Source organism: Chiloscyllium plagiosum, unplaced genomic scaffold, assembly GCF_037043375.1.
Source record: "Chiloscyllium plagiosum isolate Xiang-an unplaced genomic scaffold, Cpla_swu_hap1 HiC_scaffold_32, whole genome shotgun sequence".
NCBI lineage: Eukaryota > Metazoa > Chordata > Chondrichthyes > Orectolobiformes > Hemiscylliidae > Chiloscyllium > Chiloscyllium plagiosum.
In genome coordinates this window covers 45,710,866-45,735,574 of record NW_028270170.1, presented here as the reverse complement: position 1 = coordinate 45,735,574, position 24,709 = coordinate 45,710,866, and the positions used below count along the sequence as shown (strand labels likewise).

The following is a 24,709-nucleotide window of genomic DNA, read 5'->3' as shown; positions in this document are numbered from 1 at the left end:
ATTTCACCATACTGTAAATAGATTAAAGTAACAACCTAATTTCCTTCCTTTCAGGAGTGTTCAAGCAAGTCACATTCTGATATCATCAGATGGACAAGTTTACCTATCAGGACTCCGCAGCATTTTCAGTATGATCAGCCATGGGCAACGGCTACGGGTGATCCATGACTTCCCGAAATACAGTGTTAAAATATTACCATGGCTAAGTCCTGAGCTGCTGCAACAGGTAGGTCCACATATCCTAGAGCCAAACTCTCTATAACAGATTGACACTGACCGGGAGCTCTGATACATCATGGTGTAGCGTGATGATCCCGGATATGTGCATTATAATGGAGATCTATGACTGGTATAGAGGAAGTGCAGCTTGCCTGCCTCTCAAAAATTTGCTGTTCATTGGTCTCTTTTCCCACTCCATCAAAATGCCCATCCAAAATACCTTCTTTAACCAAAGATTGGGGATCATAATGCACGTCCCCCTCCATCCTCCTCACAATATGAAGGCTCTCACAAGCAACTGCTGACCTTTGAATTATTTTTGGCTGGGAGATTCTCCACCCAACAGAAAGTTATACCTATTAGTCAGGCTGAATAACAGTCGCACCACTTCTGGAAAAGATTGCATGTTTTGGAATCAAAATTGGAAATCCATTCAGTCCACAGCTATCTGCCAACCCCCTCCTTGCCTCCAATCCTGTTCATCAAAGGTATCCTTGGGATTCCTGTCCAGATTCCAGGATAGATGGTGTTTACCACCCTGTTGTTTTAATAAACAGATCCATTGCTATTGGAAATCGTTGTCCCTTTGTGGTCACCGTGCAGCAGTAGGATGACTATCTATTTGATAAGGGCCTGGAGGCTGGGGTGGGCTCAAAGTGTGGGGATGAGGAGGTCACATTTTTGTGTGGATGAAATGGCTGCTTATATACTGTTAGCTTGGTAATCTCAATTTAGCCTTCTGGTAGAGTCAACCAGAGGCTTCCTGCCTCTATTCCTGATGAAGGGCTTTTGCCCAAAACGTAGATTTTCCTGCTCCTCGGATGCTGCCTGACCTGCTGTGCTTTTCCAGCACCACTCTGACCTAAACTCAACCAGAATCTATATGGTCCTTGCAACTAATTTTGAGATAGCTCGGAATCAAGCTCTATTTATGTGGCAAATTTTCATTTGAAAGCTTAATGCCGTGTTATAATATTTACAGCTGACAACTAACATATTTTGTTCCTTCCTATAGAATCTGCAGGGTTATGATGCCAAATCCGATATTTACAGTCTGGGAATAACTGCTTGCGAGTTAGCTAACGGGCATGTTCCCTTCAAAAATATGCCTGCAACTCAGGTATGAGTGTTACAACTTTTATTTTTGGAAACTGGAAGCAGGAATGGTCTATTTGGCTTTTTGAGCCTGCTTCTTCATTCAGTATGGTAAAAACAAGGACTGCAGATGCTGGAAACCAGAGTCTAGATTAGAGTGGTGCTGGAAAAGCACAGCAGTTCAGGCAGCATCCGAGGAGCAGGAAAATCGAGTTCCGGGCAAAAGCCCTTCATCAGGAATAGAGGCAGAGTGCCTGCAGGCTTTTGCCCGAAACATCAATTTTCCTGCTCCTGGATGCTGCCTGAACTGCTGTGCTTTTCCAGCACCACTCTAATCTAGAATCTTCATTCATTATGACCATGGCTGCTCCTCTGTCTCATTGCCATTTTCCTGCTTTCTCCCCTTACACCTTGATGCCTTTAACATCTAAAAATAGATCCATGCCTTGAATATATTCAGTGACTTGGCCTCCATAGTCTTATGTGGTAGAGACTTCCACAGGTTCACTACTCTTTGTGTAAAGAAATGTTTTCTCATCTCAGTTTTAAATGACCTATCCAGTATCCTGAGTCTGTCCCTGCTGGTTCTGTCTCCCCAATCAGGGAAGACATCATCTTTGTTCAACCCTGTTAGAATTTGTGCTTAATTGTACCATTGTCAGCACAGACTACAGCATGAAGTTAGTGTGTCACAGGGGTTTGGTAATGTAGTGTTTAACAGATTATGGACAAAGAAAAAGGGGGATTTAATTGACAGCTTGAGAATTGTTGGGTGTTTGTCTCACACTTAGTTTCATTCAGTCACAGAGTACTCATATCTTTCCTTTAAACTTTACAAAATAAAACTTAACCTGCACAACCAAAACATTCTTCATGTGGTTAAAGGACTTTTGTTTTCACTCCGATTAGTTTCCACATCAAAAGCTAAAATTTGAAGTAACTGTAATTGTTAAAAATTCAATTCTAAATGACACTTTAAGTGAGTTGACTGTCCTAAAGTGAGCTACTGGATAAGCCTGTCACTCACCTTTTGAGTGAGTCCAGTCAATGGTGTTATTGCTGTTACTCTTCTGACTGCCACTGGACATCAGATATTATTATCTGGTTAAGAGAGCACATCTGTGCTGTGAGGCCATGAGTGGTCTGGGCAGCTAACTGCAAAAGGATGGCAGGAAGTTAAAGCTACTTCATTCAACTTTGTAAGGGGTAGAGGAGAAGTAGGATAAAAAGAATGTCGGGCACAAATGAAGTGAAAGGAACTTCACTACATGAATTTAATTCTGAAAGAAAGTGACAAAACAGTCCCTGTCAAATGGCAGCTGATAGAGAAGTAATTGTATTGCAAGAGGTGGTTTGTGCGAAAGCAGATTCCAGTCATAGGAGCTAACAACAAGAAGGATACTGTGTCCATGCAGCTGATAAACCTGATTACACTTTCAATTAAAACCAACTAATGGGTGAGAGCAAATTTGAGTTGAGAAGATATTCAAGCAGGTAGGCAGAAGAAATATTTGCCAAGTTGATAGTTTTTAATTAACAGCTGGACAAATAGCAATGATAGAATCCAGAACAAGGTACATGTATAAAAGCTAAATACTGTGGATGCTGGACATCTGAAACAAACACACAATGCTGAAGAAACACAGCAGTTTAGGCAGCATCTATGAGGAGATAAATAGAGGTAACATTGCAAGTCCAGTATCTGTATAGTTTGCAGGATGCAGAAAATCTTGGATCAGGAAAGGAGTACTTGTGTTGCTGATGCAGGACAATGCTAAGGCCATTGTTACAGTGGCTACACCCTGTAACATACAAGGAAGAAAACTGTTCTGGAAGACACAGACCAGGACTTACAAAGGGAAATGGCGAACCATTTCATGAAAATCATTGTGTCTGCGTTTTTTCAACCATTTGTATTTCACAACATCGATTATGAGGACAAAAGCAATTGGAGTCGAATTATAATCACTAATTCACCAAGCTGTGGACAAAAGATTGATTCAGTTGGGAGTACTGTTGATCAAAAGATCATATAAGAAGAAAGTTGTATGAACGAAACTGTCTTGGGGCAGGTAAACGGTACTAAAAGCATTGGCAAATCAGTGATTATTTGCCAACTGGAAACTGAGATATTGTAATGAGCTGAGGGACATAGGTGGTGACATGCATCGGAAGGGTTTAGCATGCTGAGGCAGAGAAAGAGGAAACAGCTCTGAAATTACAGATAGAGCTAGATAACATGTAAATACACAGAGCAGAGGCAGCTACAGGTTAATCCAGTGGGAAAGATGATGAACATGTAGCCTAACTTGGAGGTGGATACTCAGTTGATTGTAAGCATTCGGCACCAGAAAGAGGAGGTGATTCAGCCTTGGAAGTAGGGTATTGTTTTTTGGGGGGGGGCTATGGTTTAGGATAGATATGTGTTCTGAGCCCTCTGAGACTTAGATCTGCATACTGATCTGAATTCAGGGGCTACAGCAGATGGAATTTGGGATAGAATAGAATCCTAGAATGGAATAGAATCCCTACAGTGCGGAAACAGGTTCTTTGGCCCATCAGTTCCACACTGACAGCGTCCACCCAGACTCAGCCCTTTATTCTATCCCATTAGCATTTCCCATGGCTAATCCACCTAGCCTGCACATCTTTCGACTGTGGGGGGGGGGAAGCCAGAGCACCCAGAGGAAGCCCACTCAAGCATGGAGAATGTGCATATTCCACACACTGTCGTCGAGGCTGGAATTGAACCCAGGGCCCGGTGCTTGAAAAGTTATGAAAATTTATAAAGAGAGGGATGAGATTTTTCTAGACTTCAGACAGATTCCCAAACTATTCTCCATTTAATTCTTCCAGTTATCTTTTGCTTTGCTTCGCATGGCCGGAATTTAGTGTAAGTTTTATTCGACTTGATCCTGTTCACCTCTCCTGCTGACTGGCTGCTGTGCACACTACCAGACCAGCCTCAGTCATTGGCTGATCAGTGCATGCTGGATTCCCAGTCCCTCCTGTCCCGATATCTTCAGATTAATAGCGGTGTATTGATGAGAGTTGCATATTTTAATTGTTGATAAGGCAGAGCAGTTAGATATTTTCTTCAGCTAGAACAAGGGAACGCAAAGTAAGAATAAGCACCTACTGGAAATGACAATGCAAAACATGATGCTTACATGTCTATTGTTGAGACAGCTTCTCTGATCTGTGTGCAAGAACCATTGTAAATGTCATTTTAAGCATAGATAAGTCATGGAATTTTATTTCGTTAAAAATGCAGGAAATCTGAATACGACACCAAGCAACACAATCACAGATGTACAGCACGGAAACAGACTCTTCGGTCTAACTTGTCCATGCCGACCAGATATCCTAAACTAATAGAGTCCCATTTGACAGCACCCGGCCCATATCCCTCTAAACCTTTTCTATTCATATATCCATCCAGATGCCTTTTAAATGATGTAATTGTACCAGCCTCCACCACTTCCTCTGGCAGCTCATTCCATACTCTCACCACCCTCTGCATGAAAATGTTGCCCCTTAGGTCCCTTTAAATCTTTCCTCTCTCCCTAAGCCTATGCCCTCTAGTTTTGGATTCTCCCATCCCAGGGGAAAGAACATAGAGATATTATATCAGATGGCCAAAAAATTCATTAAAGGAATTTCTACAAGTCATCTTAAAGGAGGAAAGTGATGTGAGGATGGAATTCCAAAATATGGGGCCTGGACAGCTGAAGACACAGCTATCAATTTTGGAGAGATTGCAATCGAGAATGAACAAGAGGCCAATATTAAAGAAATAGAGTAGTCTTAGTGATGCCATGAATATGAGGTCAGAAACATATCTGCTAATTAAATGTGACACTAAACTTGTGACACTAAACAGGCTACTGCTTTAGAATGTTGCCAAGACTACATATTTTTGACTAGGAACTTGAGTGTCAGTCTTTTGGTTAAATAGTCTGATAATTTTGCAACAGTGGAGCAATCCAGCCAGGTAGTGCTGCAGTAGAGTAGCTCATCACCTATGCCCTCAGATAATGGTCTCAAGGTGCAACGTGTAGAAGAAAAATAGAAAGGGACCAAGGATTAATCCTTGGGAGCACTAAAGGTAATGAAACAAAAGCATAGAAACCTTTGCACGTGATTCTCTGGCTACAGTTAGATAAGAATGGAAGTAGGTGAGAACAGTCATTCCCACCTGGAAGACCCTGAAGAGAGGAATGGTATAGTCAACTCTGTCAAAGGCTGCAGACAGTTCAAGAAGAATCACCCCCTGGAAAAGTTTACCATTGTCACAGTCACACAGGATGTCATTTGTGACTGTTGCCATTGTTTATTGAACATCCTTTTTTCAGCCAGTTAGAAAGCAGGCCTACTCGATCTGGTATTGTGCAACAATGTAAGACAATTCAATGATCTCAGACAAGATGCCAGTAAGTAGCAGTGACTATAATATGATTGAATTTTACATTCAGTTTGAGAAAGGGAGCAGTGGGTCCAAGACATTGTGGAAATGTTTAAGTAAGAGCAAGGGCAAGAAAGCAGAATTTGCTGAAGTGAATTGGCAAATTATGTTAATACAGATGCAGTGCCAGAGATTTAAGAGGATATTTCAGATTTCATTGAATTGGAAGGGATATGAACCCTCTGACTGTGATTAACCAAAATGGTCAAAGAAATAATCAAACTTAATAAATGTGCAAAGATTAGTGGCAGGTCAGAAGGTTGGATGAAATATTAAAAAAAAAACAAGGAATGACCAGTAACTCTGCAACCCAGACAACATTCTGGTAAATCTCCTCTGCACCCTCTCCAGTGCTACCACGTCCTTCCTATACTGTAGACAATACTATAGCTGTAACATAACCAGCATTTTGTATAGTTCCCACATAACCTCCCTGCTCTTAAACTCTATTCCTCACCTAATAAAGGCAAGTGTACCATAATCTTCCACAACCACTTTATCTGCCTGTCCTGCTATCTTAAGTGACATGCACATCATGATCCCTCTTATCTTCAGTGTTTCTCATGGTCCTTACCTTCATCATAAGATATGCAAACAGAATTAGGCCATTTGGCTCATAGTCTGCTTCCCCCATTCAAACCTGGCTGACATGTTTCTCAACTCCATTCTTCTGCCTTCTCCCTGTAACCCTTGATCCCCTTACTAATCAAGAACCTATCTATCTTTGTCTGAAGTACACTCAATGACTTGGCCTTCATTCTGCTGCAATGAATTCCACAGATTAATCACCCAGTAGCTGAAGAAATTCCTCCTCATCTCAGTTCTAAAGGGTCACCCTTCACTCTGAGGCTGTGCCCTCTGGTTTCCTAGTCCCTCCTACTATTGGAAACACCTTTTCCACTTCCAATCTGCCCGGGCATCTCGGTATTCTGTAAGTTTCAATCAGATCCCCCCCGATCCTTCTAAACTCCAATGAGTACAGATTCAGAGTCCTCAACTGCTCCTCATTTGACAAGCCCATCATCCCTGGGATCATTCTTGTAAACCAGCTCTGATCCCCTCCAAAGCCAGCAAATCCTTTCTTAGATACAAGGCCCAAAACTGTTTACAACATTCCAATTGCAGTCTGACCAGAACTTCGAACAGTCTCAACAGTATAACTCTGCTCTTATACTCTAGCCCTTTTGAAATTAATGCTAAAATTGAATTTGCCTTCCTTACTGCCAACTAAACCTGCTTGTTAACCTTAGGAGAATCATGAACTAAGATTCCTAAATCTCTTTCTGCTTCAGATTTCCAAAGCCTTTCCCCATTTAGAAAATGTCTATTCTTCCTACCAAAGTGCATAACCTCATACTTTCTCACATTGTGTTCCATCTGCCACTTTGTCCACTCTTAAAGCCTGTCCAAACCCTTCTGCAGCATCATCGCCTCCTTAATGTGACCTGACCCTCAATCTATTTTTGTGTCATCTGCAAATTGAGCAACAATGCCTTCAGTTCCTTCAACCATATCATTAATGTATAATGTGAATAGTTGTCACAACACTGACCCCTGCGTAACTCCATTAATCACCGGCTGCCATTCTGAAAGAGATCCTTTTATTTCTTCTCTCTGCTTTCTGTCAGCCAGCCAATCCTCTATACTTGTCAGTATCTTTCCCTCATAACCATTGACTTTTGTCCTATTTAGCAGCCTCTGTTCAGCGTCTTGTCAAAGGCCTTCTGGAAAACCAAATAAGTTACATCCACTGGCTCTCCTTTGTCAAACTTGCTCATTACCTCCTCAAAGAATTCTAATAGATTTGTCAGGTGTGTCATGCCCTTGATGACACCATACTGACTCCACCTTATTTTACCATGCACTTCCAAGTACACCACTATCTTATCCTTAAAAATGGATTCTAAAATTTACCTATGACCAAAATCAGGCTAATGAGCCTGTACTATTTTTCTGTCTCCCTCCCTTCTCAAACAGAAACTGGCCAGAGTTGATTGGAAGAGAAGCATATTAGGAAAGACAGCAGAGCAGCAACAGCCGGAGTTTCTGGGGTAATTTGGGAGACACCGCAGAAGTTCATCCCAAGGATGAAGAAATATACTAAGGGGAGGATGAGGCAACCATGGCTGACCAGGGAAGTCAGGAATAGGTAAAAGACAAAGCATATGATGTGGAGAAAATTAGTGGGAAGCCAAAGGATTGGGAAGGATTTAAAGGCCAGCAGAGAATAACTAAAAAAGTAAAAAGTGGGGAGAAGCTGTAGTGTGTAATTAAACTAGCTAGTAACATAAAAGAAGATTGCAAGAGTTTTTGTTAGGTATTGATTAGGAAGAGAGAGCAAAAGTGGACACTAGAATTGGGTGTTACATTAACCATCTTCCAGTTCTCTTGAACCCTCCCTCACTCCATTAATTGCAGAAAGATCACTATCAATGCCTCTACAATCTCTTCAGCTGTCTCCTTCAGAACTCAGAAGTTCTGGTATGTTGCTGATGCCTTCCACTGTGAAAACTGATGCAAGGTACCTATTCAGTTTCTCCGCCATTTCTTTGTTCCCTATTGCTATTTCTCCAGCCACATTCTCCAGTGGTCCAATGTCCACTTTTGCCTCTCTCTTACCTCTTCAATATTTTAAAAAAAGCTCTTGCAACCTTTTATATTACTAGCTAGCTTAATCGTACATTTCATTTTCTCCCCACTTATTACTTTTATCAGCTATCCTCTGCCAAATTTCCTTGGGGATCCCATGGATTCTTACCTTTATCAGTTCCAGTAGGTGAATTCTTATCAAAAGTCTTGCTGAAGTCCAAATAGACCACATCAAAAGTGTAGGTAATTGGTTGCCTCTTAAATAAATTCAATCAAGTCGGTCAGATATGACATCCCCTTAACAAAACCATGCTGACTGTTCTTGATTAACCCCTGCCTCTCCAAATGCAGATTAACTCTGGCCCTTTGAATTACTTTCCCACTACTGAGGTTAGACTGACCAACCTGTAGTTTCCTAGTTTATCCCTTGCTCCCTTCTTGAATAACACCGCCGCATTAGCTGTCCTCTGGCACCTTTCTTGTGGCCAGAGAGGTACATTTTAGCAAGTATCCTTCTATTTCCTCCTTGTCTCACTCAACATCCTGGAATACGTTTCATTTGGCCATGAAGATTTATCTACCTTTAAGGCTGCCAGACCACTCCATCTCCACTCTGTTTCTGCTAATTTCTTTAATTGTATCACAGACCTACTTCTCAATTTCTATATCGATATTCCTCTCACTAGTGAGCACTGACCCAAAATATTCATTGAAAATCCTTTAGCTCTGCACATGAATGACCATTCTGATACTTAATGGGCCCTACTCTTTCCCTCATTTTCCTTTTACTCTAAATATATCTGTAAAACAACATAGGATACTGGCAGATAAAATAAAGGAAATCCTTTCATATCCCCTTTTAGTTCTTCTAAAAGTTCCTTCTTGCACATTCTATACACCTCTTGGGATTCTGCTGTTTCAAGCTTGATATCCGCTGCAAGCCTATCTCTTTTTTTTTCTCTTCATCCAGTGTATATGTCCCTTGATATCCAGGATTCATAAGATTTGATAGGCCCAACCTTTCTCCTTATTGGAAAGTATTGATCTTGTACTATCCATATTTCTCATAAGTCCCAGAAGGATGGAGAGTAGCTTATGTTGATCACTTGTTTAAGAAGGATAATGAAAGATATTACAGGCTGTTAAGCCTTACATCAGTATTAGAGAAATTATTGAAGAAGATTCTTAGGGACAGGATTTATTCATATTTGGAGAAGAAAGACCTTACTAGGGATAATCAGCATGGCTTTGTGCCTGGGGAAGTTTGTGTCCTAAATGTGAGTTTTTTGAGGAAGTAATGAAAATGAAGTAAAGTCCATGTAAACACCACTGGTCTTCCTTCAACAATGTGTTTGACATGCTCCCTCATGATAGGCTGAGCCAGAAGATTAAGTCACATGGAATCATGAGATGGCAAATTGGATACAAAATTGGCTTTTGGTATTATGGAGAGGTGTTTTTCTGACTGGAAGTCTGTGATCAGTGGTAAGAATGTAGGATATAGGAGCCGAATTAAGTCATTAGGCCCATTGAGTCTGCTCCACCATTCGATCATAGCTGATACGTTTCACAATCCCAATCTCCTGTCTTCTCCCAGTAACCCTTGATCCCCTTACTAATCAAGAACCTATCTCTGCCTTAAATACACTCAAGACTTTGGCATCTACAGCCTCTGCGGCAATAAGTTCCATAGATTCATCACCCTCTGGCTGCAGAAATTCTATCTCATCTCAGTTCTAAAGGGTCATCCCTTCACTCAGAGGCTGTGACTTTAGGTCCTAGTCTGTCCTACCAGAGGAAATGTCATTTCCACATCCATTCTATCCAGGCAATTCAATATTCTGTAAGTTTTAAGGAGATTGCCTGTTCGTTCTTCTAAATTCCATTGAGTACATACCCAGAATACTTAACCGCTCCTTATATGAGGAGAACGTGAGGACTGCAGGTGCCAGAGGTTAGAGTCAAGTGTGTGGTGCTGGAAAAGCACAGCCAGTCAGGCAGCATCAGAGGAGCAGGAGAGTCAATGTTTCGGACATAAGCCCTTCATCAGGAATCGTATATGACAATGCCCTTCATCCTGGATCATTTTTGACAACCTCTAGACCCCTTCTGGGGCCAGCAAACCTGTCCTTAGATACGGAACCCAAATCTGTTGACAATATTCCAAATGTGGTCTATCCAGGCTACACAGCCTCAGCAGTACATCCCTGCTCTTGTATTCTAGCTCTCTTGAACTGAAAGCTAACAGTATATTTACTTTCCTAATTACCAACTGAAACTGTATCTTAACCTTGAGAATTCTGAACCCTGAAGTCTTTCCCAATTGTTGTTTGTAATATATGTCAATCATTTGGATGAAAAAAAGGTAGTCAAATTAGTAAATTTGCGAATAGATTGAATGTTGATGGACTTGTGGATAGTGAGGAAGTATGCAGCAGGATATGGAGCAATTGGAAAGTTGGGTGGAGAAATGGCAGATGGAGTTTTATCTGGATAAGTGTGAAGTGATGCATTTTGGGAGGTCAAATGTAAAAGGAAAGTATTCTGTTAATGGCGAGACCCTTAGGAACATTGACACACAGGGATTTTTGGATGCACTCTGAAAAGGGGCAACGCCAGTAGATAATGTGGTAAAGAAGGTATACGGCATGCTTCCTTTCTTCAGTCGAGGCAGTGAATATAAATGTTGGTAAGTCATGCTGCAGCTGTATATGACTTTAGATTGGCCACATTTTGAGTATTGTGTGCAGTTCTGGTCGCCACACTCTAAGGATGGATGTCAAGACTTTGGAGAGATTGCAAAAGAGATTTACCAGGACGTTGCCTAGAGTGTATTAACTATAAGGACAGGCTGGACAAACTTGGATTTTTTTTGGTAGAGTGTCAGAGGCTTGAGGGGGACCTGATAAAAGTATATAAAAGTATATTTTTCCCAGGGTGGAAATGTCAAATACTCGAGTATCAGTTTGCACAGAAATAGTGGGTCAAAGGGCCTCTCTCTGTGCTGTACTATTCTATGATCACTCCCTACTGATACTTCAATCATGTGCCCAGCTTCATTACCTAAAATTTAAGTGCAGGATTTCCCTTGTATGGGCTTAAAAAGCTCCCTTGGATGCATTTTAAGAATTCTGTTCTCTCTAAGAGCTTTCACACAATGATTTCCCCAGTTAATGTTGGGGAAGTTGAAATCCCCTCCTATGACTAGCCTATTACTTTAGTACTTCCCGAGAAATTTGCTGACATAGCTGGTCTTCTATTTCTCTCAGATTGTTAGGGGCGTGTGATAGTATACTCAAGCAATGTAATTGCTCCTTGATGTTTTTTTTAAAGTTCTAACCATATGGCTTTATTTGAGGGACCTATTAAGATGTTATCCTCTCTTCCTGCCCCTCTCTCAATCATATCTCAGTGACAGCAATAACATCATACACCCATGCTTTAATTTCTGCCCTCAGCTCATCTACCTGCTTTGTTAAACTCCTAGCATTAAAATAAATACTACCCAATCTTGCCAAACTCCCTTGTGCCTTAACTGGCCATAATGTCTGTGCCTTCCTGGCTCGCTGGCTATTTCTTCCAATTTTGGCCACTCATCTCCCCCTGCTGAACATTCTCTCTGCAGCCCACACCACCTGCCAAATTAGTTTAAACTCTAGCAGTAACAAACCTAACCACAAGGATGCTGATCCCATTCCAATTCAGAAACAATCTGTCCACCTTATACAGATCCCACCATCCCCCCAAAAACCTATAAATCTAGAAATCTAAAGTCCTTCCTCCTATGCCGTCTCTCCAGCCACACATTTATCCAAACTAACCTGTGGATTTGTTTGCCCTCCCTTTCCCTTTTGTAGGAATGTGCTTAATTCATTTCCTCTGAAGGTAGTCCATTGCTCAACGACTTTTATTTTCCCTGCCAAGCTTGGATTCTAATCTACCTAGCCCAGCTCCAATTGTTCATGGCCATTTTTCACCATCATCCTAAGTGTTACGATGCAATGATCACTGTCTGCTAAATGTTCCCCTATTGATCTACTTGACCCCACCCCCCAAACATTCCCAAGAACCAGGTCGAGCAGTGCCTCCTTTCTCCAATGTAACTGCACTGTTCTTGTTCCTTAACTCTAGCTAAATCAACACAGTCCTGCAGAGTTCTCCTCAATCAAAACACCACCTTTTTTTATCCTTTTGTAACTTTTCCGAATACCTTAATACACCATAATCCCACATGGCAATCTGTGCCTGTAACTTCACAATCTATACTTGATGTATTCCTATACATTCATCATATCTCTGATTTAGACTTCAGTGCTTTCTCCTTTACTCTGACTCCATCTATTAACTTTCCATTCTCTATTCTAGTGTTATCTGCTTCTCCCAGTAACTTGTGCACCCTGTTATACTCTCTGATATTCTCTCTTGGTTTACACACAGCTGCTGAGTTAACTTAAGTCCTCCTAAACAGTGCTAGCAAATTACAGTACAAAGAAGTTGGTTCTGGCTCTGTTCACATAGAACAGCTTGTAGAGTTGCAATTTCCACCTGAGCCACTCCAGGATGAAAGGAATCTAATCTCCTGTCTCCTTCACCATTTTTCAGCAACACGTTCATCTATCGTACCTTCCTATTCCAATGCTCATTTGCACGTGGTACTGAGAATAATCTGGTGATTACTACTTTAGTGGTTCCTAATTTTCTAGGTCCCTAAGTTAAAATTGCAAGACCATATCCTCTTCCTACCTATGTCATTGGTTCCAGTGTGGATCACAATCTCTGACAGTTCAGTGTCCCTCACAGGAAGATCCTGCAGCTGTTTACTGATGGTCATGACTGGCACCAGAGAAAAGCAACATGCTATCCGATAGTCAGGAGTCACACAAAAGCCTGTCAGCTCCGCTAACTAAAGAATCCTTTCTCACTAATGCTCTCCCACTCATCCTTTTTCCATTTTGTACAGTTTTAGCTACCTGTGGTGCCCTGAGTTTGGCTCTGCCTGCATTTCTTTAAAAACCACACAACACCAGGTTATAGTCCAACTGGTTTAACTGAAACCTGTTGGTGGACTATAACCTGGTGTTATGTGATTTTTAACTTTGTACACCCCAGTCCAACACCGGCATCTCCAAATCATGCATTTCTTTAAGCAGCTTTTGCCAGTCTCCAAAATGGAAAACCAATTAGCGAACAAGACCGCTGGACACTTGTGCACTGCTTATCTATTTATCTTGGACTACAGGAGGGTTTCCTGACACAATATGTAGACAGGCCAACAAGAGGTGAGGCCATACTGGATTTGGTTCTGGGTAACGAACCAGGCCAGGTGTTAGAATTGGAGGTAGGTGAGCACTTTGGGGACAGTGACCACAATTCGATGACTTTTACTCTAGTGATGGAGAGGGATAAGTGTGCACTGCAGGGCAAGAGTTATAGCTGGGGGCAGGGAAATTATGATGCGGTGAGGCACGACTTAGGATGCGTGGCTTGGAAAAGTAGGCTTCAAGGGAAGGGCGCAATTGATTTGTGGAGCTTGTTCAAGGAGCAACTATTGAGTGTCCTTGATAAGTATGTACCTGTCAGACAGGGAGGAGAGGGTCATGTGAGGGAGCTGGGGTTTAATAAGGAATTGGAATCCCTTGTTAAATGGAAGAGGGCGGCCTATGTAAAGATGAGGCGTGAAGGTTCAATTGGGGCGATTGAGAGTTATAAGGTAGCCAGGAAGGATCTGAAGAGAGAGCTAAGAGCAGCAAGGTGGGGACATGAAAAGTCCTTAGTTGGTAGGATTAGGGAAAACCCAAACCCATATAGGTATGTCAGGAATAAAAGAATGACTAGGGTAGGAATAGGTCCAGTCAAGGATAGTAGTGGGAAGTTGCGTGTGGAGGCTGAAGAGATTGGGGAGACACTGAATATTGACGAAAAGTATTCATTCACTCAGGAATAGGACATTGTTGCCGATGTGAATATTGAGTCACAATTAATTAGAATGGGCGGCTTTGAGGTATGTAGGGAAGAGGTGTTGGAAATTCTGGAAAGGGTGAAAATAGATAAGTCCCCTGGGCCTGATGGCATTTATCCTAGGATTCTCTGGGAAGCAAGGGAGGAGATTGCAGAGCCATTGGCCTTGATTTTTATGTCCTCGTTGTCGACAGGAATAGTGCCAGAAGGATAGCAAATGTGGTTCCCTTGTTCAAGAAGGGGAGTAGGGATAACCCTAGTAACTATAGGCCGGTGAGTCTCACTTCCGTTGTGGGCAAAGTCTGAGAGAGAATTGTAAGGGATAGGATTTATGAACAACTGGATAGGAATAATGTGATCAAGGATAGTCAGCATGGTTTTGTGAAGGGCAGGTCGTGCCTCACAAACCTTATTGAATTCTTTGAGAAGGTGACTAAGGAGGTGGACGAGGGGAAAGCGGTAGATGTGGTGTTTCTGAATTTTAGTAAGGCGTTTGATAAGGTTCCCCATGGTAGGCTACTGCAAAAAATACGGAGGTATGGCATTGAGGGTGAGTTGGTGGTTTGGATTAGGAATTGGCTGGCTGGAAGAAGACAGAGGGTAGTAGTTGATGGTAAAGGTTCATCTTGGAGTGCCGTTACTAGCGGTGTTCCGCAAGGATCTGTTTTGGGACCATTGCTGTTTGTCATTTTTATAAATGACCTGGAGGAGGGGCTAGAAGGTTGGGTGAGCAAGTTCGCGGATGATACGAAAGTCGGTGGAGTTGTTGACAGATGTCAGGTTACAGCGGGATATAGATAAGCTGCAGAGCTGGGCAGAAAGGTGGCAAATGGAGTCCACTGTAGGTAAGTGTGAGGTGATTCACTTTGGTAAGAGTAACAAAAAGATGGGGTACTGGGCTAATGATCAGATACTTGGTAGTGTGGATGAGCAGAGGGATCTTGGTGTCCATGTACACAGATCTCTGAAAGTTGCCACCCAGGTAAATAGTGCGGTGAAGAAGGCATATGGCGTACTGGCTTTTATTGGTAGAGGAATTGAGTTCCGGAGTCCTGAGGTCATGTTGCAGTTGTATAAGACTCTGGTGTGGCCGCATCTGGAGTATTGTGTGCAGTTTTGGTCACCATACTATGGGAGGGATGTGGAGGCACTGGAACGGGTGCAGAGGAGGTTTACCAGGATGTTGCCTGGTATGGTAGGAAGATCGTATGAGGAAAGGCTGAGGCACTTGGGGCTGTTTTCATTGGAGAAAAGAAGGTTTAGGGGTGACTTGATAGAGGTGTACAAGATGATTAGGGGTTTAGATAGGGTTGACCATGAGAACCTTTTTCCATGTATGGAATCAGCTATTACGAGGGGGCATAGCTTTAAATTAAGGGGTGGTAGGTATAGGACTGATGTTAGGGGTAGGTTCTTTACTCAGCGAGTCGTGAGTTCATGGAATGCCCTGCCAGTAGCAGTGGTGGACTCTCCCTCTTTATGGGCATTTAAGCAGCCATGGATAGGCATATGGAGGATAGTGGGCTAGTGTAGGTTAGGTGGGCTTGGATCGGCGCAACATTGAGGGCCAAAGGGCCTGTACTGCGCTGTATTTTTTCTATGTTTCTACATTGTGGTCATTCATTCCCTATCTGCTTGTTTGTCCCTAAACTGCTACTCCAGCTGCTACTTGAAATTTGTGTAGCCTGCAATACATAGAACAATACATGTGATTTGTCTGAGTCATGTGAAGTGTCCACAATTCCTCATGTGCCACGGGATGGGCATTCTGCTGACTGAGACGTCCAGCCATACCTGGCATGTTTTTATAACTTAGTTTAACTTTACTGACTTTTCCATACTTTAACGTTACTTTTGTACTGTGGTACAAACTGAAGATTGGTGGAAAGTTGAACTTACTCACTCTTAGAACATAGAACATAGAACAATACAGAACAGAACAGGCCCTTCGGCCCTCGATGTTGCGGCCGACCTATGAACTATTCTCAGCTTGTCCCCCACACTAACCCCAAAATCATCCATGTGCTTATCTAAGGATTGTTTAAATTTCTCTAATGTGGCTGAGTTGACTATATTAGCAGGTAGTGCATTCCACGCCTTACCACTCTCAGCGTAAAGAATCTGCCTCTGACATCTGTCTTAAATCTATCACCCCTCAATTTGTAGTTATGCCCTCTGGTGCATACATGCTGAAGTAATCATCCGAGGAAAAAGACTCTCACTGTCTACTCTATCTAATCTTCTGATCATCTTCTATGTCTCTATCAAATCCCCTCTTAGCCTTCTTCTTGCCAATGAGAACAGACCCAAGTCCCTCAGCCTTCCCTCCAGACCAGGCAACATCCTGGTAAATCTCCTCTGCACCTTTTCCAATGCTTCAACATCCTTCCCGAAATATGGTGACCAGTACTCTACACAATATTCCATGTGTGGCCACACCAACGTTTTGTATAGTTGCAGCATGATATTGCAGCTCTGGAACTCAATCCCTCTACGAATGAAACCTAACACACCGTATGCCGCCTTAACAGCACTGTCCACCTGGGTGGCAACTTTTAGGGATCTATGTACATGGACTCCAAGATCCCTCTGCACATCCACACTACCAAGAATCTTTCCATTGACCTTCCTGTTATTCTTCCCAAAGTGCATCATCTCACATTTAACTGCATTGAACTCCATTTGCCACCTCTCAGCCCAATTCTGCAGTTTATCCAAGTCCTCCTGCAACCTGTAACATTCTTCCAAACTGTCCACTACTCCACCAACTTTAGTGTTGTCTGCAAATTTACTCGTCCATCCACCCAAGCCTGCATCTAAGTCATTTATAAAAATGACAAACAGCATTGGTCCCAAAACCGCTCCTTGTGGCACACCACTAGTAACCGGACTCCAGGTTGAATATTTTCCACCACCACTCACTGCCTTCTTTCAGAAAGCCAGTTTCTAATCCAAACTGCTAACTCACCCTCAGTTCCATAACTCTGCATTTTCTCCAACAGCCTACCATGTGGAACCTTATCAAAGGCTTCACTGATGTCCATGCAAACCATGTCAACTGCCCTACCCTCATCTACATGCTTGGTCACCTTCTCAAAAAACTGAGGTTTGTGAGACACAACCTGCCCTTGTCGAAACCATGTTGACTATCTGAAATCAAATTGTTGTTTGCTCGATGATTATAAATCCTATAACCCTTTCCAAAACCTTTCCTACAACAGTAGTAAGGCTCACTGGTCTATGATTACCTGGGTCATCTCTACTGCCCTCCTTGAACAAGAGCACAACATTTGCAATCCTCCAGTCCTCTGGTACCAAACCAGTAGACAATGATGACTCAAATATCAAAGCCAAAGGCTCTGCTATCTCTTCCCTCGCTTCCCAGAGAATCCTCAGATAAATCTCATCCGGCCCAGGGGATTTGTCTACTTTCACTCCTTCCAGAATTGATAACACCTGTTCGTAACTAACCTCAATCTTTTCTAGTCTAATATCTCATATCTCATTCTTCTCCTCTGCAATATTCTCCTTTTCCTGAGTGAAAACCAATGAGGAATGTTCGTTTAGCACCTCTCCGAACTCCACAGGGTCCACACTCAACTTCCCACTTCTGTCTTTGGCCCTATTCCTACCCTAATCATCCTTTTATTCCTCACATACCTATAGAAAGCTTTAGGGTTCTCCTTTATTCTGTTTACTAAAGACTCGTGTCCTCTCTTCTTAACTCTTTAAATCCTTCCTAGTTGAGCTGTAACTCTCCATCGCCTCATCTGAAGCACCTTGCCTCATCAACACATAAGCCTCCTTCTTCTTCGTAACAAGAGATGCAATTTCTGTTGTAAACCACGGTTCCCTTACCTTATCACTTCCTCCCTGCCTGACAGGGACATACCTATCAAGGATACGCAATATCTGTTCCTTAAAACAACTCCACATTTCCATTATCTGCATTCCCTGCATTTTGTTACCCCATTCTATGCATCGTAATTCCTGCCTAATCGCATTATAATTGTCCTTGCCCCATCGATAACTCTTGACCTGCGGCATGTACCTATCCCTTTCCATCGCTAAACTAAATGTAACTGAATTATAGTCACTCTCTCCAAAGTGCTCACCTACAACTAAATCAAACACCTAGCCTGGTTCATTACCAAGCACCAGATTCAGTGTGGCTTCCCATCTTGTCGGCCCTTCAACATACTGTGTCAGGAAACCCTCCTGTACACATTGGACAAAAACTGATCCATCCGACATACTAGAGTTATAGCATTTCCAGTCAATGTTAGGGAAGTTAAAGTCCCCCATAACGGCCACCCTATTCCTGTCACTCCTACCCAGAATAATTTTGCTAATCCTCTCTTCCACCTCCCTGAAACTCTGCGGAGGCCTATAAAAAAAGCTCCAAGCAGTGTGACGTCTCCTCTCCTGTTTCTAACCTCAGCCCATACTACCTCAGTAGATGAGTCCTCATCAAAAGTTCTCTCAGCCACTGTTATGCTATCCTTGACTAACAAGGCCACGCCTCCCCCTCTTTTACTGCCTTGCCTGTTCTTAATGAAAGATCTAAACCCTGGAACCTGCAACATCCATTCCTCACCCTGCTCTATCCACGTCTCCAAAATGGGCACAACATCGAAGTCCCAGGTACCTATCCATGCTGCAAGCTCACCTACCTTATTTCAGATACTTCTGGCATAGACACACTTCAAACCACTTCGCTGTCTGCCAGCACGTTCCTGAGACCCTGAAATCCTGTCCCTGTCCTTCCTACTCTCATCCTCCTGTGCACTGCAACTACACCTCCGGTTCCCATCCCCCTGCTCAGCTAGTTTAAACCCACATGAATAGCACCAGCAAATTTCCCACCCAGGATATTAGTACCCCTCTGGTTCAAGTGAAGACCATCCTGTTTGTACAGGTCCCACCTTGCCCAGAATGAGCCCCAATTATCCAAGAACCTGAAACCCTCTCTCCTGCACCATCCTTGCAGCCACGTGTTCAGCTGATATCTCTCTCTATTTCTTGCCTCGTTATCATGTGGCACGGGCAACAAACCAGAGATAACAACTCTGTTTGTTCTCGCTCTCAGCTTCCACCCTAGTTCCCTGAAATCCTGCCTTACATCCCTATCCTTCTTTCTATCTGTCGTTGGTACCTATATGGACGACGACTTGAGGCTGGTCACCCTCTCCCTTCAGGACCCCAAAGATATAATCCGAGACATCACGGACCCTGGCACCTGGGAGGCAACACACCAACCGTGAGTCTCGTTCATTCTCAACAAACCTTCTGTCTGAGCCTCTAACTACTGAATCCCTAATGGCTAACACTCTCCTCCTCCTTCCCTTCTGTGCAACAGGGACAGGCTCTGTGCCAGAGACCTGGGCCCCACTGGTCCCCCTCAACAGTATCCAAAAACGGTATACATGTTTTTCAGGGGAATGACCACAGGAGATCCCTCCACTGACTGTTTTTCCCCCTTCAAACAGTCACCCAGCTTTCTTCGTGCCTAGGAGTAACTACTTCCCTGAAACTCTTATCTATCACAGCCTCTACCTCCCGAATGATCCGATGTTCATCCAGCTCCCACTCCAGTTCCCTAACACGGTCTTGGAGGAGCGAGAGTTGGGTCCACTTCCTGCAGATGTACTTGGATGGGACATTAATGGCGTCCCTCACCTCAAACATCATGCAGGAGGAACATTGCTCTCCCTGCACTGCCACCCCTGCTAGTCCCCTTATCACAAAGTAAAAAAAGAAGAGACGCTTACCTGATATGTCCCTGCTGTTTAAGGTTAGAGGAGGTGGTTGGATGGGAGGACCTACAAAGGTAGGGTCTCGGGTTGAGAAAACACTGACTTATATAGGTGGATGGAAATAAAAATAAGAAGTCCCTCCTTTCCCAGAAACCTCTGCTCTCTGACTTCAAACTTAAAAGCTTAAATCAGTGACTCACTGCTCCCGGCAGGCCCCTGGTGCAAGCTTCCGCCCTTCGAGTTGCTGCTGCCGCTAAAAAACAGAAATGGAGGACTCTTACCATGAACCATCTTCCCCTCTTGTGCTTTTAAATTCTTTCCAGAATAGAATAGAAAGTTATTGTCACATGTACTCTTACATTAAAAATGCAGTGAGAAGTTTTATGACTTGCCCCACACATTGCCGCTTACCTGTGCTGGTTCAGAAATTTGTTTTACTAAAATCACTAGTATCTAACAACACCACAAGAAGCGACTGCCTTGTGATATTATTGCTGGACTGTTAACCCAGAGGCCTATGTTCTGAGCAATGTGGTTGCAAATCCAACCACAGTAAATGGTGGAATTTGAATTCATTAAACAATCTGGAATTGAGTCTAATGATCACCCTCTGGTATACAAATGTCCTTTTGGGAACAAAACTGCCTTCCTTACCTGGTCTGCCTCCATGCGGCTGCAGACCCACAGTAATGTGGTTGACTCTTCTGGGCAATAAATAGCCAGCAATGCCCTCAACCCAAAATGACTACTTTTTAAAAAAAGAAGAGACGCTTACCTGATATGTCCCTGGTCTTTAAGGTTAGAGGAGGTGGTTGGATGGGAGGACCTACAAAGGTAGGGTCTCGGGTTGAGAAAACACTGACTTATATAGGTGGATGAAAATAAAAATAAGAAGTCCCTCCTTTCCCAGAAACCTCTGCTCTCTGACTTCAAACTTAAAAGCTTAAATCAGTGACTCACTGCTCCTGGCAGGCCCCTTTTTTAAAAAAAAGCTGCCCAACAATCAATCAACTCAACGACCTCCTTCTAATGTCGCTGGGGATATGATCCAAAAGTATGGAGCCTGGCCTTCCCAAAGGCAAGTTCTGTGCACAGTCACTTTGAAGGGCCTCCACCGAATAATGACCTTAAGGTCTGTAAGGCACAATAGCCTCCCGCACCATAATTATTCTGAGAGTTCTGTGTTAGAAATTTATTACTGTTCCTCATTTTCTTTCTTTCTTGTTTGCTTATATATATGTACATTAGAAATTATCCTCCAGGTTGAAAGTTTGGATAGACCACCCTTTTAGTTTACCCCTAAAGAGAGTTTGTTGTGAATTATTTAAAATTTTACTTGCGCAAATCATGTCGAGAGTGCAGTTGAGGAAACCAATAGTGCAGAAAAGTTGTGGCAAACAGACAACCAAAGGTGAGAATGGAGGAAATGACAGAGAAGGAGCCCATCAAGTCCATGTATTTCTTTGCATTTTCTCCCGCAGGGAACCAAGTTCATTATTTTGTTCATATTCAATATTTAGATTTGCACATCTCTCTTACTCCATTGATCATTTGGTCTCCTCAGATGTTGCTTGAGAAGCTGAATGGTACAGTGCCCTGCCTCCTGGATACTACTACTATCCCTGCGGAGGAGCTGCTGATGACAAACTCTCAGTCGGCAGTGGATTCCGGTATCGTGGAGAGCTCTGCTGCTTGTGGGACGCGAGCAACAAATGGAGAGCAGGTGCAGCATCCATACAACAGGACCTTCTCTGGGCTCTTCCACAACTTTGTGGAGTTGTGTTTACAGCGAGAGCCTGAGCAGAGGTATGATCGCTGTGAGCACAAACTTGCCGTTAGCTGTTTCCAGGCTGGGTTTCATTCTCAAAATTAGTCTTTACATGAAAATATTTTTTTAATAAATAAATTATAAATTTTATTTTAGAATGTACAAATAAATATGAATACATTTTATAAAATTGTAAATGCTGGAATTTGAAGCCCTTTCCATTTTAGCTTACTGACATTTTGAGGTCAGATAGAATGCATGGATGTAAAGTGCCCAAACACTCTTGTTCTTACTTTGATGCTTCAGCTAACTGGTCAATCTCGATATATGAAAGTAAAGGAAAGAACTGTGGATGTTAGGAATCTGACACAAAAACAGAAATTGCTGGAGAAACTCAGCAAGAGTGGGAACATCTGAGGAGACTGCAGTTAAAGGTTTGGATCCAGTGACCTTCAGAACATAGAAGAACGGCCACTGGATCTCAAACGTTAACTTTGCTTTCTCCTCATAAACACTGCCAAACCTGAGTTGCTCCAGCAATTTCTGTTTTTGCTTCAACTCCATGCATGATTTGAGACATTTGTTATTACAGGACGGTCATCCAAGTCAGTTCTGAAACAACTTGTTCAGATCCCAGTGTGGGTCATTGATTATTTGCTACCCTCTCCAGGCCAATTATAGCATGTAGCTAAGATGAATTAGTGCAACATGGGTAGGGATTGGACCTAGATCTACCTGGTCAATGTGGCGCAGTTATTCACTGCCACTTTTACTAACTGCAGCATTGAGGAGGCATTTTATCAAACTGTGATTTATCTGCATCACCCTCACTGGAATATTGCTGTAACTAATGCTGTTTGTTTCAACATTTTAATTGATTCTTGTCCTTGTGTGTTCATTATAGACCCTCAGCCAGTGCATTGCTCAATCATTCATTTGTGAAGCAGGTACGTCCATGATACACAGTAATTTATCCTTCATGTATTCAGTTGTCCCATCGGTCCGTATCCTCCCTTTTTATTAGGGGCATGGAGTAGATGTTATCAAGGAAGGGCGTTTTCTCTGAAGCTCCTAGCAATCTGTAATTTTGATGAACTGCACTAACTGCGGTGCATCTTGAGGTGGAAGGGAGAAGTGGGAAGGTTGAAGTGAGATGATGGGAGATAAAAGGTTGGGAGAAGGAAGAGCAAGGAGGGAGGTTCTTCATACTGTTTTAATGGTTAGTGAGATGAAGCGAGTGTCCAGTGTAATTCTGTTCAAGCTTGGTAGGGACTCCAGGTACTGGGTGCTGAGTTGTAAAAACACTGCAAAAGTGAATATAATTTTTGCCATAATTCCTCGGTGTCACAATACTGTAATTTGTAACCATTTAGGATTTTTTTTACTGTTAATTTCATAACCTAACATTCTCAAGGGCAATTAGGGATGGCTCAATCAGAGATGGCCACATCCCAAGAGTGAATTGGAAAAAAAGGTTGTTACAGATCTCAGCCTTGCCAGCATGCAAGAATTGTAAAAGTTTCTATGTGAAGGGTTCACGCAGGGAGCAGTTGTTACTCTGTTCGCTAGCTTGTCAGCTCACCTGTGCTGTCATTTCCACTCTTCTCTGACTTTGTTTTCTTCTTTTCAAGCTGAAGCGTCGGGTGGTAGAGGTGCTTCCTGACCTGCTTCGACCTGTCACCCCTAGGACAGACCTGGAAGGGACTCACCCACATGAGTTGCGGGGTGTGGCCGGACTGACATCCAGCCTGGAGCACCTGGATGTGGAGGATTGGGACTTCTGAAAGTGGAGACCACACACAGCAGCTGCATGATGCTGCTGGTCTTTGTTTGTATTTTTTTACATAAAAGCCAACTCCATTACCTTGCAAATGTTAGCTGGAATCCGGCAACCCGTCATACCTGATTGAAGCTGAATAATGTGTGTACCCATTGAACCAGCTCAGGTGGATCAGGGACCACCATCTGAACGTTGTTGCTCAACCTGAATTTGAGAGATGTCAGATCGAAACCTTTGCCCTTTTACTATCAATGTACCAGCAGTCAGTGAATCACGGATGCAGATCTGCTGCCTTTGCATCCCTCATCACAGTGGAGGGGGTGCAACGTCCTCTGATGTTTCATTGTTATCTTACATGAAACCCCTTTATACCTGAATTGTTATTTATTCAGATTCAGTCAATATTAAAAGAACATTTGGATATACATGTGTGAAACCATTGTATATTGAATGAGTCCCAGATGGATTATTATTGTTTGTCTCTTGCAAAGGAGAGAATTCAGATTCTGAAATTTCCAATTCTTGAAGATGGTTGATTGGCTTTATTTCATTGCACAGCTTTAGGACCCTGGATGATTCTCCAGTCAGTTGTTGGAATTTTGCCTCAATTGCTGAGTCAAATCTAAATAAATAACAGGAGTCTGCAAAACATGGCCTCAGCTCAGCTGTGGGACACAAAGCTCCAAACCTTAAGGTTGGGTTCAGGATTATTCCCACCAGAGCTAGAGCAGGAGTAGTGGCAGTTATAGTTTTGATGAGTCAAGATTTCTTCTCAAAAATCTCCTTCTCAACTGTCTAGCTCAGTCACTGTACAGAGAATTGGGTATCATTTTGAGGCATTACGCATTGTTTTGATGTCCCAGCGAGGGTCCTACAGTGGACCTGAGATGTCTCTGAGCCTGGCATAAGCAACTTAGCCAGATTTTCACAATCCCTTGAAATCCACACAAAGCTGCCTTACATTCCCAGTGGGGACAAATGTGACCCTCCACCCCTGCAGGATTGCAATGGACTCTCTGGGAATTACAGGTTAATCTCCTGAACACTTGAGAGAAACTCAGGAAAGAAAGTTTGGTAAC

The 24,709-nt window shown here is 42.8% G+C and overlaps 1 protein-coding gene across 5 annotated transcripts in view; it reads left to right on the top strand.

The window, feature by feature from the left end:
- strada (STE20 related adaptor alpha) overlaps positions 1–24,071 on the top strand; it is a 139,655-nt gene extending 115,584 nt beyond the window's left edge. For all 5 annotated transcript variants that reach the window (XM_043675352.2, XM_043675351.2, XM_043675350.2 and 2 more), the window contains 5 exons: positions 55–226; positions 1,235–1,339; positions 21,647–21,888; positions 22,755–22,797; positions 23,482–24,071. In XM_043675352.2, coding sequence (XP_043531287.1) covers positions 55–226; positions 1,235–1,339; positions 21,647–21,888; positions 22,755–22,797; positions 23,482–23,634 — 715 coding nt within the window. In that variant the 3' untranslated portion in view covers positions 23,635–24,071. The remainder of the gene's footprint in view (positions 1–54; positions 227–1,234; positions 1,340–21,646; positions 21,889–22,754; positions 22,798–23,481) is intronic.
- Positions 24,072–24,709: the final 638 nt, after the last annotated feature.